This window comes from Hesperophylax consimilis, chromosome 10, assembly GCF_061612785.1.
Source record: "Hesperophylax consimilis isolate HC1 chromosome 10, BYU_Hcon_1.0, whole genome shotgun sequence".
NCBI lineage: Eukaryota > Metazoa > Arthropoda > Insecta > Trichoptera > Limnephilidae > Hesperophylax > Hesperophylax consimilis.
This window is the reverse complement of record NC_142845.1, coordinates 8,462,744-8,476,187: the sequence shown is the minus strand read 5'-3', so window position 1 is coordinate 8,476,187 and position 13,444 is coordinate 8,462,744. Positions and strand designations below refer to the sequence as shown.

Here is a 13,444-nt window from a genome sequence, read left to right as displayed (position 1 = left end):
TTTTCGTAATTTTTTGACTACGTATTTGTATGGCTTAGTAGGCACTTGTAGGTATATAATTTCCAATTGAAATACCAACTAAAACTTCTCCAGCGCTTAGTTTTCTAGTGATTTACCCCGTGTTTAAGTTAGATCGGGTCGTTAAGCAACGAGACGCAAGTTTTTGGCAAAGTCCCTTGGCAATGATTTTTATACAAAAGCTTAAAAGTTCTCGTTTCTACGTCTTTAACTTAACGTTTGAAACAAATAGGTTTTAGGCGATTGAAAGGCAAACGATACCAGAAAACAACTTTTAATCGCTGTGAAAATGTTACAAAAAGAGTAATGCATTTTAGAATATTGTTTAATTAAAAGATAAACTACTTTGTTTATGTCCCACTAATTTAGAAATAACTATGTAGTGAAGTTAAATATTCAAATGTATATCAACTTTATAAATGAGAAAAGGGGTAGATAGAGGAGAGAGGGGTAAGAGTGGAGGAAGTTTATTAAAATCAGCAATTACATTGTCATTAGAAGGGAGAGACCGGTTAGCTGGAAAAATGTTTAAAAGAAGGTTTACATTTTTTTGCTTATTAATTATATCTGCGTTGATATAAACATTTATTCGTATTTATTATCTGATATTATTAATACTCTAGCGTCTGGACGGTGTAGGCCCTCTCATTGGTCAAATTTAAATTGTCTGTTTCAGTTAAATTCCGCTAACTTGAAAATTAAGGCACGATTTGAAAATGACACGATGCTCATATAATTTTTGGATAATATCGAAGAAAATATGTTTTAGAAAGTTGACAATCCATTGGATTCATTACATTACAGTAAAAATTATCCACAATTACGTATTAAAATTTGACGTTTATCATTATTCACGCCATATTCACGCGAAAGACAGATTGTCCAGTGTTGCCAGCGTATATGGATTTCCAATCATTGTAAAAAACTTTTATAGCCAGTTAGTGTCAAGCAATGTATGTTAATGTGAGATATATTATAATTATAAATAATAAATATAATTAAAAATCCACCATTACCACCATTTAAAGCCGGCTGCAAAAATAACCAGCTCCACTCGATACTTTACGTAATTAATTATTTTTTGATATTACAACACCGACCCCATGCGCTGTCATGTTTAATATCTAGGTAATTTCATAATTATTGACGTGCTAACCTAGAAATTTGTTTTAAAAAGTTCCTGTGAGTCACTAAGAATACATATTTTGTTTTCAGATTATTATTTCAATTTAATAACTATGGCTAAAAGGAATGTGGACAATATTTTACCAGAATTGGCCGAATTTCGGAATGTTCGAATGAGAGAGGGACGTTTACCGAGCGATCGAAGTGCCAGAAGACGAATAGAATATATGACTGATAATCAAATTGAACACAATAATTCCAGAAGGCGGTTTTCCACAGCAAATAGATGTAATGTATTCTTGAAGTGTGCTTTAATCAATAATCCAAATTATGTGCTTCCAGAACAGAATTATTTCGGCGTCATGTCAAAAGAATGTACAATCGAGCATTGCAAGGCGCTTCATTTTGAAGTTGAAAAAGGTAAACTGTTACATTCTTGCTGTCATAATGGAAAAATAATACCACAAATTTTAGCTTATCCTCCAGCACTTAACGCATTATTGACAGGAGATTGTAGTCAATCTAAAAACTTTAGGAATTTTATTCGTCAATATAACAGTGCTAATGGATTTGCCTCATTTGGAGCGCAAATAGCTAATATCCCAGGTAATGGTCCATATTGTTTAAAAATTTCTGGTGAGGTTTATCATTTGACTTCCAGAAGTATACATGTTGAAGGTGAAATACCTTCCTATGCTCAGCTTTATGTATATGATCCTGATGAGGCTGTTAGAGTGCGTATGAGTCATCCATCTAATGCCGATTGCTATCAAAATATAATGCAAATAATTGATAGCGAAATACGCCAAATAAGCCCTTATGCTCATCAGTATAAGAAACTAAAAGAAGCTGTCGAGGAAGAAGAATTACGCATTGCGGCTGACGGTGGGCAGGTGAGAGATATACGTCTATTATTTACACGTTCATCAGCTGATGACCAACGGAGGTACAATGCTCCAACCAGTTCTCACGATATCGCCATGGTATATGTAGCAGACAGAGACGGGAATTTACCATCGGGTATAGATATCGCTGTTTATCCTAAAAATGTTGAAGGACTTCAAAGGGTGGCAACTTTATCAAAGCATTTAGATCCTATGGTTTTCCCACTACTATTTCCATCAGGTGAATGTGGTTGGACCCCAGGCTTTCAGCATCATGCTGATTTCTGTACTGCTCAACGTCATACTGTAACTGCCATGCAGTTTTATGCAAGTAAATTAGCAGTGCGAAGAAACATATTTAATCCAATCCATTATGCGGGTAAACTTTTTCAACAGTATTTAATTCATGCTTACATTATTTATGAATCTGGTCGCCTAGATTACATAAGGAAAAACCAACGACAACTCAGAGTGGAATGCTACCAAGGTTTGCAAGACCATGTAAGAAATTTAGCCACTGATAGAGGAGTACGTGCAGGTAATATAGTCATTCTTCCATCTTCATTTACTGGTGGACCACGCCATATGAATAAACTTTATCAAGATTCAATGGCAATGGTACGTAAATTTGGTCGTCCTGATCTATTCATAACGTTTACATGCAATCCCAAATGGCCAGAAATACAAACCGAATTGGAACATTATCAATCGGCCGCGGACAGGCCTGATATAGTAGCCAAGGTTTTCCATCTAAAAGTCAAGGAATTTATTCATGATATGACTGAGAAACATGTTTTTGGAAAGGTAATTTGTTGGGTTTATACAATTGAACAGCAAAAAAGAGGACTCCCTCATCTACATGGCGTGTTTACACTTTGCAGCCAAGATAAGTTGTATACAGCTTCTGATATTGATAATGCCGTATCTGCAGAACTACCCCATCCGAAGAATTCGGCTTTGTACCATATTATTTTAAAAAATAACATTCATGGACCATGTGGCGTACTTAATCCAAGGTCAGTCTGCATGGTAAACGGTAAGTGCTCTAAAAAATTCCCCAAATCATTTAAAGATTCTACTGAAAATAATTCCGCAGGCTACCCAGAGTACAGGAGACGTGATAATTTTTCTGAAAATCACGTTGTTCGGGATATACGTATCGACAATCGATTTGTTGTTCCATATAATGCATACCTTAGCAAAAAATATGATGCTCATATTAATGTTGAAATTTGTTCCTCAGTGGCCAGTATTAAATATATTCATAAATATATATCTAAAGGTTTTGATTGTGCTAGAATCGAAATAAGACAAGAAGCTGGAAATTTGGAGAGTGCGGTTATTCAATATGATGAAATTAAGCAATATATCAATTGTCGATATGTAAGTGCCCCTGAAGCTGTCTGGAAAATTATGGAAAATCCTATACATGATCAATCTCACTCAATTTTACTTCTGGCTTTACATTTACCCGACAGCCAATCTGTGTATTTTGTAGAGGGGCGGGAGGAACAGGCTCTCAGGGAAGCATCTACAAGGAACACCTCTTTAACAGCGTGGTTCCAATTGAATCTTCAAGATATTGAGGGACGCTCTATTCTGTATCAAGATGTACCAAATAATTATGTCTTTTCAGCTGGTAAAAAGTGGACGAGACGACAGCGGGGAGGTGGCAAAATCATTGGACGAATACCTTCAATTTCTCCTAGAAATATAGAACTGTATCATTTACGGCTGATTCTTATAAAGGTGGCTGGAGCTACATCCTTTGAATCTTTGCGAACTGTTGATGGTAATTTACTAGCTACTTTTCGTGATGCGGCGCGTGAACTGAAGCTCATTGATGACATAGGAGAATGGACGCAGTGCATGACGGAGGCTTCATTGTATTTGATGCCTAAAACTCTTCGACATCTATTTGTTTTAATTTTAATACAATGTATCCCTTCGGACCCGTTGCAGCTGTGGAATGATTTCAACAAATGTATGTCTGAAGATTTTTTTCATCATGGTGTTGCTGAAGAAACAGCTATTAATCTTTGTCTTTTAAACATACAGGATATGCTTATGAAGGAGAATTCATCTTGCAGAATGCAGGGCTTACCTGAACCTGATGAAAGTTGCAGTTTTGGACAAGTGACTGATTTTAATGTAATTTCTGAAAACACTTTAGGTGAATTGATGGCTGCCAAACTCAATGACGAACAACTTCAAGCATATAATTCTATTTTGAATAAGTTTTTTTCAGATGAAAATGATGACAATAAATGTTTCTTCATTGATGGCCCAGGAGGAACAGGGAAAACATACCTTTACGAAACTTTAATTCACACTCTAAGAGGAAAAGGTAAAAAAGTTTTATCAGTCGCTTGGACAGGCATTGCAGCTATCTTGCTTCCAGGTGGGGTAACGTGTCATACTGCTTTTAATTTACCCCTCAGTTTACAGGACAATACAACATGTAAGGTCACATCAAAGAACCGGAAAATTATAACAGAAGCAGATATTATAATATGGGATGAAGCACCAATGGCTCCAGGTGTAGCTTTAGAAGTAATTGAGCGTACTATACGTGATATCATGGGAAGTGATTCTGTCTTTGGTAACAAAGTTATTGTTTTGGGCGGAGACTTTCGTCAGATCCTTCCAGTGTGTCGACGTGCTTCACGAGGACAATTAATTGCCGCTTGCATAAAAAGCAGCATACTTTGGTACCATTTCAAAACTTTTCAATTAAAAACAAATGTCAGAGCTTTAGAAAGTGAAAACATATTTTCTAAATGGCTTTTGGACTTGGGAGATGGAAAACTTCCTCCCGTAGAAGGAACATTAGAGTCCTCTGTGCTTATTCCCAATGTAAATATTTGCCAAGATATTATTCAATGTATATATGGTAAGACACTTACCACTGCTGATGCCTTAGTGATGAGTCAACGTACCATTTTGTGCCCCAAAAATAGTCATGTTTGTGCAATCAATGAGGATGTACTTCAAAGATTAGAAGGACAAATGAAGACTTTTCATTCTGTTGATACCATCATTAATGAAGAAGGAAATTTAGATTATAACGAGCAGGCTAACTTTCCTGTTGAATATTTAAATTCTATAAACCCAAATGGCTTCCCACCACACATATTAAATCTTAAAATTGGTGCCATCATTATGTTACTTAGAAATTTATCTGTTGGTGATGGCCTTTGCAATGGAACAAGAATGGTTATTAAAAATTTCAGCTGTAACTTAATTCAAGCCGAAATCATTACGGGGAACAGAAAAGGTACAGTACATTTCATTCCTAGAATTTACTTAAACACTTTGTCTGATGTTACAATACAATTCAATATGTGCAGGAAACAGTTTCCAGTTAAATTAGCTTATGCAATGACCATTAATAAATCTCAAGGACAAACTTTTGAACGGGTTGGACTGTTACTTCCTGAACCAGTATTTTCTCATGGACAGTTGTACGTTGCCTGTTCCAGAGTACGAACGCAGTCATCGTTATTTATACAGATTATTGACGGTTCCAGACAAGGGCAAATTCTGACTGATTGGTATACGGACAATATTGTTTATAAAGAGATTTTTTCCTAATGAAAGTATATAATATTAAGTTGTAAATTGTAAAAAATAAAAGTATAATAAATTGTAGGTACTTGCTTACAATAGTTTGGTTTTTCAGGTCAATTTATCCCACATGTAAGGTTTTTCTGCCTAAGAATTTTTTCTTTGAAAAATTTTTAAGAGAGTTTTGTTGTATGAGTATTTACTTTGACAATCTTTTGGTAAGAACGTAATACTATTTCACCCAAATATGTAGATTTTTAGGAATTATCCCAATAAAATAATCCTTTATATTTAAAAAAAAAATTATTTACTTTGACAATCTTTTGGTAAGAGTTTATTATTTCAGCAAAGTTATATTTAATATTGTAATATGTTGATATTTTTTATTTCCGAATTACATATAAATATATATATATATATATATATATATATATTTATATAAATTACATATATATATATATATATATATTTTTTTTTTTTTTCAATTTAACTTCGATTTAAAAATGAAATCATTTCGGTGGTATGGGAGAGGAAACATTTTTCTCATTGACGAGATTTATGTTGGGGTGAAGGGTGTTCCTCTCATTGTCCGCGCTCGGATTGATCTAATATCTACTTATTAAATGTAACTGTTGTTAGTAAACTGGGCGAAGCCCAACTAAGTGCCGCCCGCAGGGCCTAGCAGCAAAAACCCGCGGAGCGGGTTTTTAACTGCTAGTATATTATTATTACCGGAAATTATTAATTGTGTAACATATTTCCATGTTTGTGTATCAAATATATATTATTTATTTCTTTTGAATTTAGGAAACAAACAGTCGTTCTTACAATAAAGTTTCATAAATATTTTCTAGATGAATAAAGTTCCATTATTAAATGTTGATTTAGTATTTGTACCAACAAAATATATTACAAATGACAATGAAATAAGCATTATAAATAAATAAATAATGTTAATAACAAGTAAGGAAATACATTTTCCGCGTGATTATTTTAAATAAAGCAATTTAAAAACTTACGGATTATGTAAACTAAGTTATTTGTTGTTTAATTAAATAAATGTTGCCATCACAAACTGAAAACCATTTAGAAAAACTTTTCGTTGAAAAATTAATAGCATTAGTGTTATGTCGCTAATTTACATAAATAGGTACTGGAAACATTTTAGACTGTTGATGGCCATTTTTGAATTACACCCAACGCGTATTTTATTTTATTTGTAAAGAAAGTTAAACATTCTTAAGTAACGAAATACATATTTACGTATTTGAATTATTCATATTAATAATAACGCGGAAAATGTTAGTCGTACAATGTACAGTGATAGAGGACTTTGCTAGCAGTAAATTGAACCTGCCTTGACGGGAACCAAAGGCTTTGTATTGCACGTCCAACTAACCGATCATGACATAATATGAGTATAATAATATTATGAAAGCTTTATGATTTAAAATCCAGTTTGGGTAATTATTCGAAATCGCTGGACAAGGATTATATGAAATATTTTTAAATAAAACCTTCTGATTTACCTTAATTACTATAAAAGGAATCTGACTGCATTTGGGATATTTTTAATTTTAGCATTTTAATTTTTAATTACGTAAATCGAAAATTCACTTTCATTGTATGGGATGACAGCTGGAATGGTTTCTGTTGATAAAATTTTCTTTTGTTGGTATTCTTTATACGAGTGGCTAGATTTTTTACCATATGCAAATACTAGGTGGGTACTATTTTATCCAAACTCGAAAAATAAAATAAAGATATTTAGGTATGTTTTATAAAAAAAGAAAAATTAAAAAAGGTGAGGTTATTAAAGGTTAGGTTAGGATAAAGGTTAGGTTAGGTTAGGTTGGATATTATAGGTTAGGTTAGGTTGGATTATTATAGGTTAGGTTGGATTATTATAGGTTACGTTAGATTATTATAGGTTAGGTTGGATTATTAAAGGTTAGGTAAGGTTGGGTTATTATAGGTTAGGTTGGGATATAGGTAAGGTTGGGATAGAGGTTAGGTTAGGTTTGATTATTACAGGTTAAGTTAGGTTAGGTTGGATTATTATAGGTTAGGTTAGGTAGGGTTGTTATAGGTTAGGTTATTATAAGTTAGGTTACATAAAACAATAAGTATAATAACCTTTATATAAATAATTTTTGTTTTGTAAGATAAAAATATTTTATTTTTCAAGGTTGGCCAAAATAGTACCTACCTAGTATTTGCATAGAGTTAATGGTAAACAATCTAGCCACTCGTATCAGGAATACCAACAAAAGAAAATGTTATCAAAAGAAATCATTCCAGCTGTCATCCCATACAACGAAAGTGAATTTTTGATTTACGTAATTGAAAATTTAAATACTAAAATTAAAAATATCCCAAATGCAGTCAGATTCCTTTTATAGTAATTAAGGTAAATCAGAAGGTTTTATTTGAAAATATGTCGTATAATCCGTGTCCAGCGATTCCGAATATTTACCCCAGTTTGTTTCTGAGAAGTAAAAAAAATAAAACATTCTATAAAAATGATGCATTCTGTGTCGTGAAAGATAATCTGTAAATTTGGGGAAATCTCTCAATGCAGTATTTATATGGATCACATATATAAAATTACTGTCTTCAGTTTTTTATCAAACACGAAATCTCAGAAGCACGAAAGAGCGCATCCGTCGTGAGAAGTCAAAAAACCGTTTGCAGGGTGTTTTATAATATCATCTCTCTTTGGCTACAGAATTAAATTTTGAAAAAAAATATACGGTTTCTATTAAAACATTTATTGGCTATTTAAATATATCAGGAAACCTAAAGCTAAAACTCCGGTAGCTTGAGAGTGAAACGTTAATTCTATAAAGTTTTGTAATTCGTAATGTTGCATCTCTGTCTAACAACGTATAAAATAGGAAGCACACAGCACACTTTTAAGTCCTTTCTTGAATAATTGCCACCATTATTCCAAACACGACATAAAATAAAGCCAGATGGTCTCAAAACTTTAAAACGTGAAATTGTTTTAGTCCGCCAGTATTTTTTTATCTTTAAATATGGTGATCCGTTAATTAATTTTATGAAATTATAAACCAAGTTGAATATTCATACCCAAAAGAAGGCATGTATTGGGCAGCAAATGAATAGGTTGTTATGTATAAAATGTTTTATTTCATATTCCGGATTTGCAGGAGGGAAGCTAGTTAACAAAATTAAAACAATTTAAATTCACTACCGCAGATAATAATTCTTATTTCACAACTCGGTAAATATGCTAAATTAAACGTAGTAAGGCAAATTTCAATTAGAGTGAAAACTTGAACTAAAACAAATTTACACAGCGAAGATAAATAAATAAAAGTAATGCCGAACTTTCTTTAAGCTATTTTCAAGCTATAGAAACGCAAATTCTTAAAGAAAAACAATAACTTTCTCTCCAATATCAAATTCACGAACTCCAATAAAGCAATAAAAATATCACATAAGTAACTTATAAGTCTTGTTTTGTATTTTCTTATGTTTAAAGGTATCAGTTGCGTACGAGAAACTCACAGGAATACCATCTGAAGTTCTGGTGGTGAGATTCTTCGGAGTTTTCTTCATGATCTTCCAGTTTGCGCAAGTCTGGGGCAATCTGATCTCATCTCTAGGTAAGCCAAATCGTGCAAATATCATAATTTTAGTGTAAATTTACATACAAATCTAGTAATATATTTTCTACGAGATTTCACCAGCGTGCCTCATTGTTGACGGAGACATTTAATAAATCCATTGATTCACAATATTATTGAAAAGAAGAAAAATTTACTTGAATTTTTGTGAGATATATTTTTTTGTACTGAACATTCATCTGAAACTGAGCAGTTCTGCTTATAAAAATCACACAACAAACACTTACACATTTAATTTCTCAGTTATCGCGTTCGGCGATAGAAGTAGCAAGCTTTCTACTAAGCTTTAAATAACTACAATTTTTTTTGTTAAACGCTATTCGAAGGATGATACAGCTTTCACGAGAAACAAATTGCTGTAACAAAAGCTGTTTTACATGACAACATTTTTCATTAATCTGTATTGACAGCTCTTGTCAACTCTTAACAAACTTCAGGCTTTTTTGATAGATCGTAAGAAATGTGGAGTAATAAAATTTCCAGCATATTATTAATGGAAATTTATTCAAAATATTCATGTTTACCTGTACTGAAACAAAAACATATATCCACATGTATATTAGGCAGGCACACTATTAATTTATATAACACGTTTAAACTATAGTCCAGTGCAATTAGCGATTCGGGATCGTAATTATTCCGGTAGTCCCAATTTTTTTTATATGTTTTATAAACTGGTCCCCTGATTTAAAATTTGAGTTTCCGACCTTGACGCACCTGTACTCGCGCCGCCATTTTGAAAAAAACCGGCTGAAATCGCGCCAAAATCTAGTTTTTCCCAAATATCTTATTTCCAATGCAAAATTTCGGCCAAAGTAGCTTAACAAGTATATTAAAACATAAAATTACACACAAATTTTGCAAATACGAATTTCTTTTATCTTTATAGGTAACGAGGTAGAAAGTCGTAAATGTGCGTATATTTTTTAAAAAACAAGTGTTTTGCGCGACTTGTTTTGGTTTTTTGTAAATACCTCGTTTCCAGTATAATTTTGTGAAAAATTTATTAATACTAATTTTCTAGAAAATATAATTTCATAAAATAAATAGATACATGATTTATGTTTTTTTATCTCTATTAGGTATTTTAGCTCTAACCACCAAAACCAGGCCAAAAATGTTGTGTTTTAAACTTGGCATTCCTTGATTTTATTTTTCTTTAACAATTATTGTTGCATAAACATATACGTTGACAAGAATCGTCATGCTTGTGTCAGACCTAGCTACAAATATAGTAGATGGCCTATTTCAGCGCATCGGTCGCCATACATTCCCAATGGGAAGACCATTAAAATAGGCCTAAACATATATCCACATGTATTATTGGCAGGTACACTATTAATTTATATAAACACGTTTAAACTATAGTCCAGTGCAATTAGCGATTCGCGATCGTAATTATTCCGGTAGTCCCAATTTTTATATATGTTTTATAAACTGGTCCCCTGATTTAAAATCTGAGTTTCCGACCTTGACGCACCTGTACTCGCGCCGCCATTTTGAAAAAACCGGCTGAAATCGCGCCAAAATCTAGTTTTTCCCAAATATCTTATCTTATCAAAATCTAGTTTTTCCCAAATATCTTATTTTCAATGCAAAATTTCGGCCAAAGTAGCTTAACAAGTATATTAAAACATAAAATTACACACAAATTTTGCAAAGACGAATTTCTTTTATCTCTATAGGTAACGAGGTAGAAAGTCGTAAATGTACGTATATTTTTTAAAAAACAAGTTTTTTGCGCGACTAAGTTTGGTTTTTCGTAAATACCTCTTTTTTTTCAAAAATATACGCACCTTTACGACTTTCTACCTCGGTATTTATTAGAGATAGAAGAAAATTGTTTTCACAAAAGTTGAAGGTAATTATATGTTCTATTATACTTTTTAAACTATTTTAGCCGAAATTTGCATTGAAAATGAGATATTCGGGAAAAAAGTAGATTTTGGCGCGATTCCAGCCTGTTTTTTTTCAAAATGGCGGCGCGAGCCAAGGTCGCAAACTCAGATTTTACATCAGGGGATCAGTTTATAAAACATATAATAATAACTGGAATAATTACGATCGTGACCTCCTTTTTGGCGCTAATTGCACTGGCCTACTACGAGTCTATGGATATACAAACAAACAAAAGCTGATTCTGACAGTTCCAAATTGTATGGCAAAATAAATAACAATATTATTATTTTTAACAACTCTTATGTTAATCTTTCAGAAATATTTAGGATGTTAGCGAGTTCTCCAATTTAAATCCTTTACTGTCTTGTTTTTTAACTGTTTGTACCTGTGTTTTTTTCAAATAACAAAATAAAATAAAATAAACTAACATCATTTTATTTAAAAACATAGGAACATCATTTCCAACATAATAAGGAGTTAACCAACCTTTTTTGCAACCTTAGAAAACAAAAATAATGAACGATTGGTTGGTTAATATTTGAACCATAAAAAGTATAAGTTACCTACAAAGAAGGACTCCCATTATTGTTTGATTTAATAAGCATTGTTTTCAATTGATAAATCTAAACAATATTTCAACTATTTCGGAAACCTCTGTGTATATGTCTTTATCCATAAAATAACGCCATCTGCATTTAATTCTACATAATATTTCATTATTATTTAAATATCACGCTCGGAGATGCTGTTATTTTCATAATCTATTGCCATCAATGGCAGGGCTATTACCAGATAAGCCTCAAGCGGCTAAAACCATATTACAGTACGCCTATAAAAAAATACCTTCCAGATATTGCTGTCTGTTATCAAGTGTTTTACCCAAAAATTAAAATGTTTTCTTGAGTGAGCTTACTTTGTGGTGGACTTTAATATACCAAATAATTACTTTTGGAATTTATTTTATGCCTAAACACGGCCCTTACATATATATTATCTTGGTAAACATTCCAAGCATATATTATTATCTTGGTAAACATTCCAAACATATATATTATCTTGGTAAACATTCCAAACATATATATATTACCTTCGTAAATATTCCAAACATGTATATTATCTTGGTTCATATTCGAAACAAATAGAATAAAATATATTACTTTATTGCGATGGCTTTACGTTTGTTATACTAACTCGATGTAAAAATGAATGAATACTAGTTTTTGAAAAGAAGTTTCAGCTATAAAGCATAAGCAAATGAGAAACCCTAATGGTTTCATATCAACACAGAATTTATTGGATATTGATCGGATTTTCTATAATCTAACTTACATACGAGTACGTGGATTATAAACCACTATATCCACATCCACACTGACGCCAGAAAGTTGAAAGCTTTCAACTTTCTGTTGAAATTTAAATCTTAAAGTTTAATTTTGGCGGTAGTAGTTCAGAACAACAGTAATACAAAGTTCGAAGAGCAATCGTTGGATTCTGGAAACTGACAAAACTAGAAAGGCAAACGAGGCAATGCTTTATTATATTCTCATCAGTAGTATCTCGATTAAAAGTTATTTTGATGATAAAATCAACAAACAAGTTCTGGTTTCGCTAAACAGACGACCCATTTGAGCGAAACCTCCCCAAAGAAACCGCAAACTGCTTAGTGTCTAAGTTCATGCTATTTTTATCTGCCCCCGTTGTGTTGATACTCGTAAGCTTCGTACTTAAGCTGTGCAGATAATCTCTTGGTAAATCGTTTTGTGCTGAAGCAATGAGAGTACTATATTTACTTAAAGGCTTCAAACTAGTTTTATTTGCATTGTCATAAACGGAATAAATATTCTGGCATACAATTTTAATTTATTTATATTATTTTAAATGTGGTATCATAGTTATAATCGCTTTGGAGTTTCGAATGTATGCTCTTGGGTGACACTATCATTCACTATCAAAGTATTATTTGGAAAGGATCAGTCTATGTTAAGCGACTTGATGTAAATAGATAGGAAATTTTCAATATAATTTATATCTCTCCCCACGCCCAACTACTTACCACTGGCTTCAACCACGTGTTAATTTTATGCGGTTTCACATAAAAGTAAAAAAACAAAGATGAAGGCAATAAAAATATATTTTCGAGCAACAACACCTGCCTGCTTTGTGTTTGCGGTAAGAACATATAAAAAAAGAAACTCTAGCTATTTCTACATTAGATCTTGACAAATTACCGAAATGAATAACAGGTAGACAAAAACAGTGTGACAACATAAAAAATACTTCTTACCTTCTTTGAAAACA

The 13,444-nt window shown here is 32.4% G+C and overlaps 1 protein-coding gene across 2 annotated transcripts in view; it reads left to right on the top strand.

The window, feature by feature from the left end:
* The window catches only part of LOC149420250 (UNC93-like protein), a 138,529-nt gene that overhangs the window by 55,760 nt on the left and 69,325 nt on the right, over positions 1-13,444 (top strand). For both annotated transcript variants that reach the window (XM_089636552.1, XM_089636553.1), the window contains exon 5: positions 9,103-9,226. In XM_089636552.1, the coding sequence (XP_089492678.1) occupies positions 9,103-9,226 (124 nt within the window). The remainder of the gene's footprint in view (positions 1-9,102; positions 9,227-13,444) is intronic.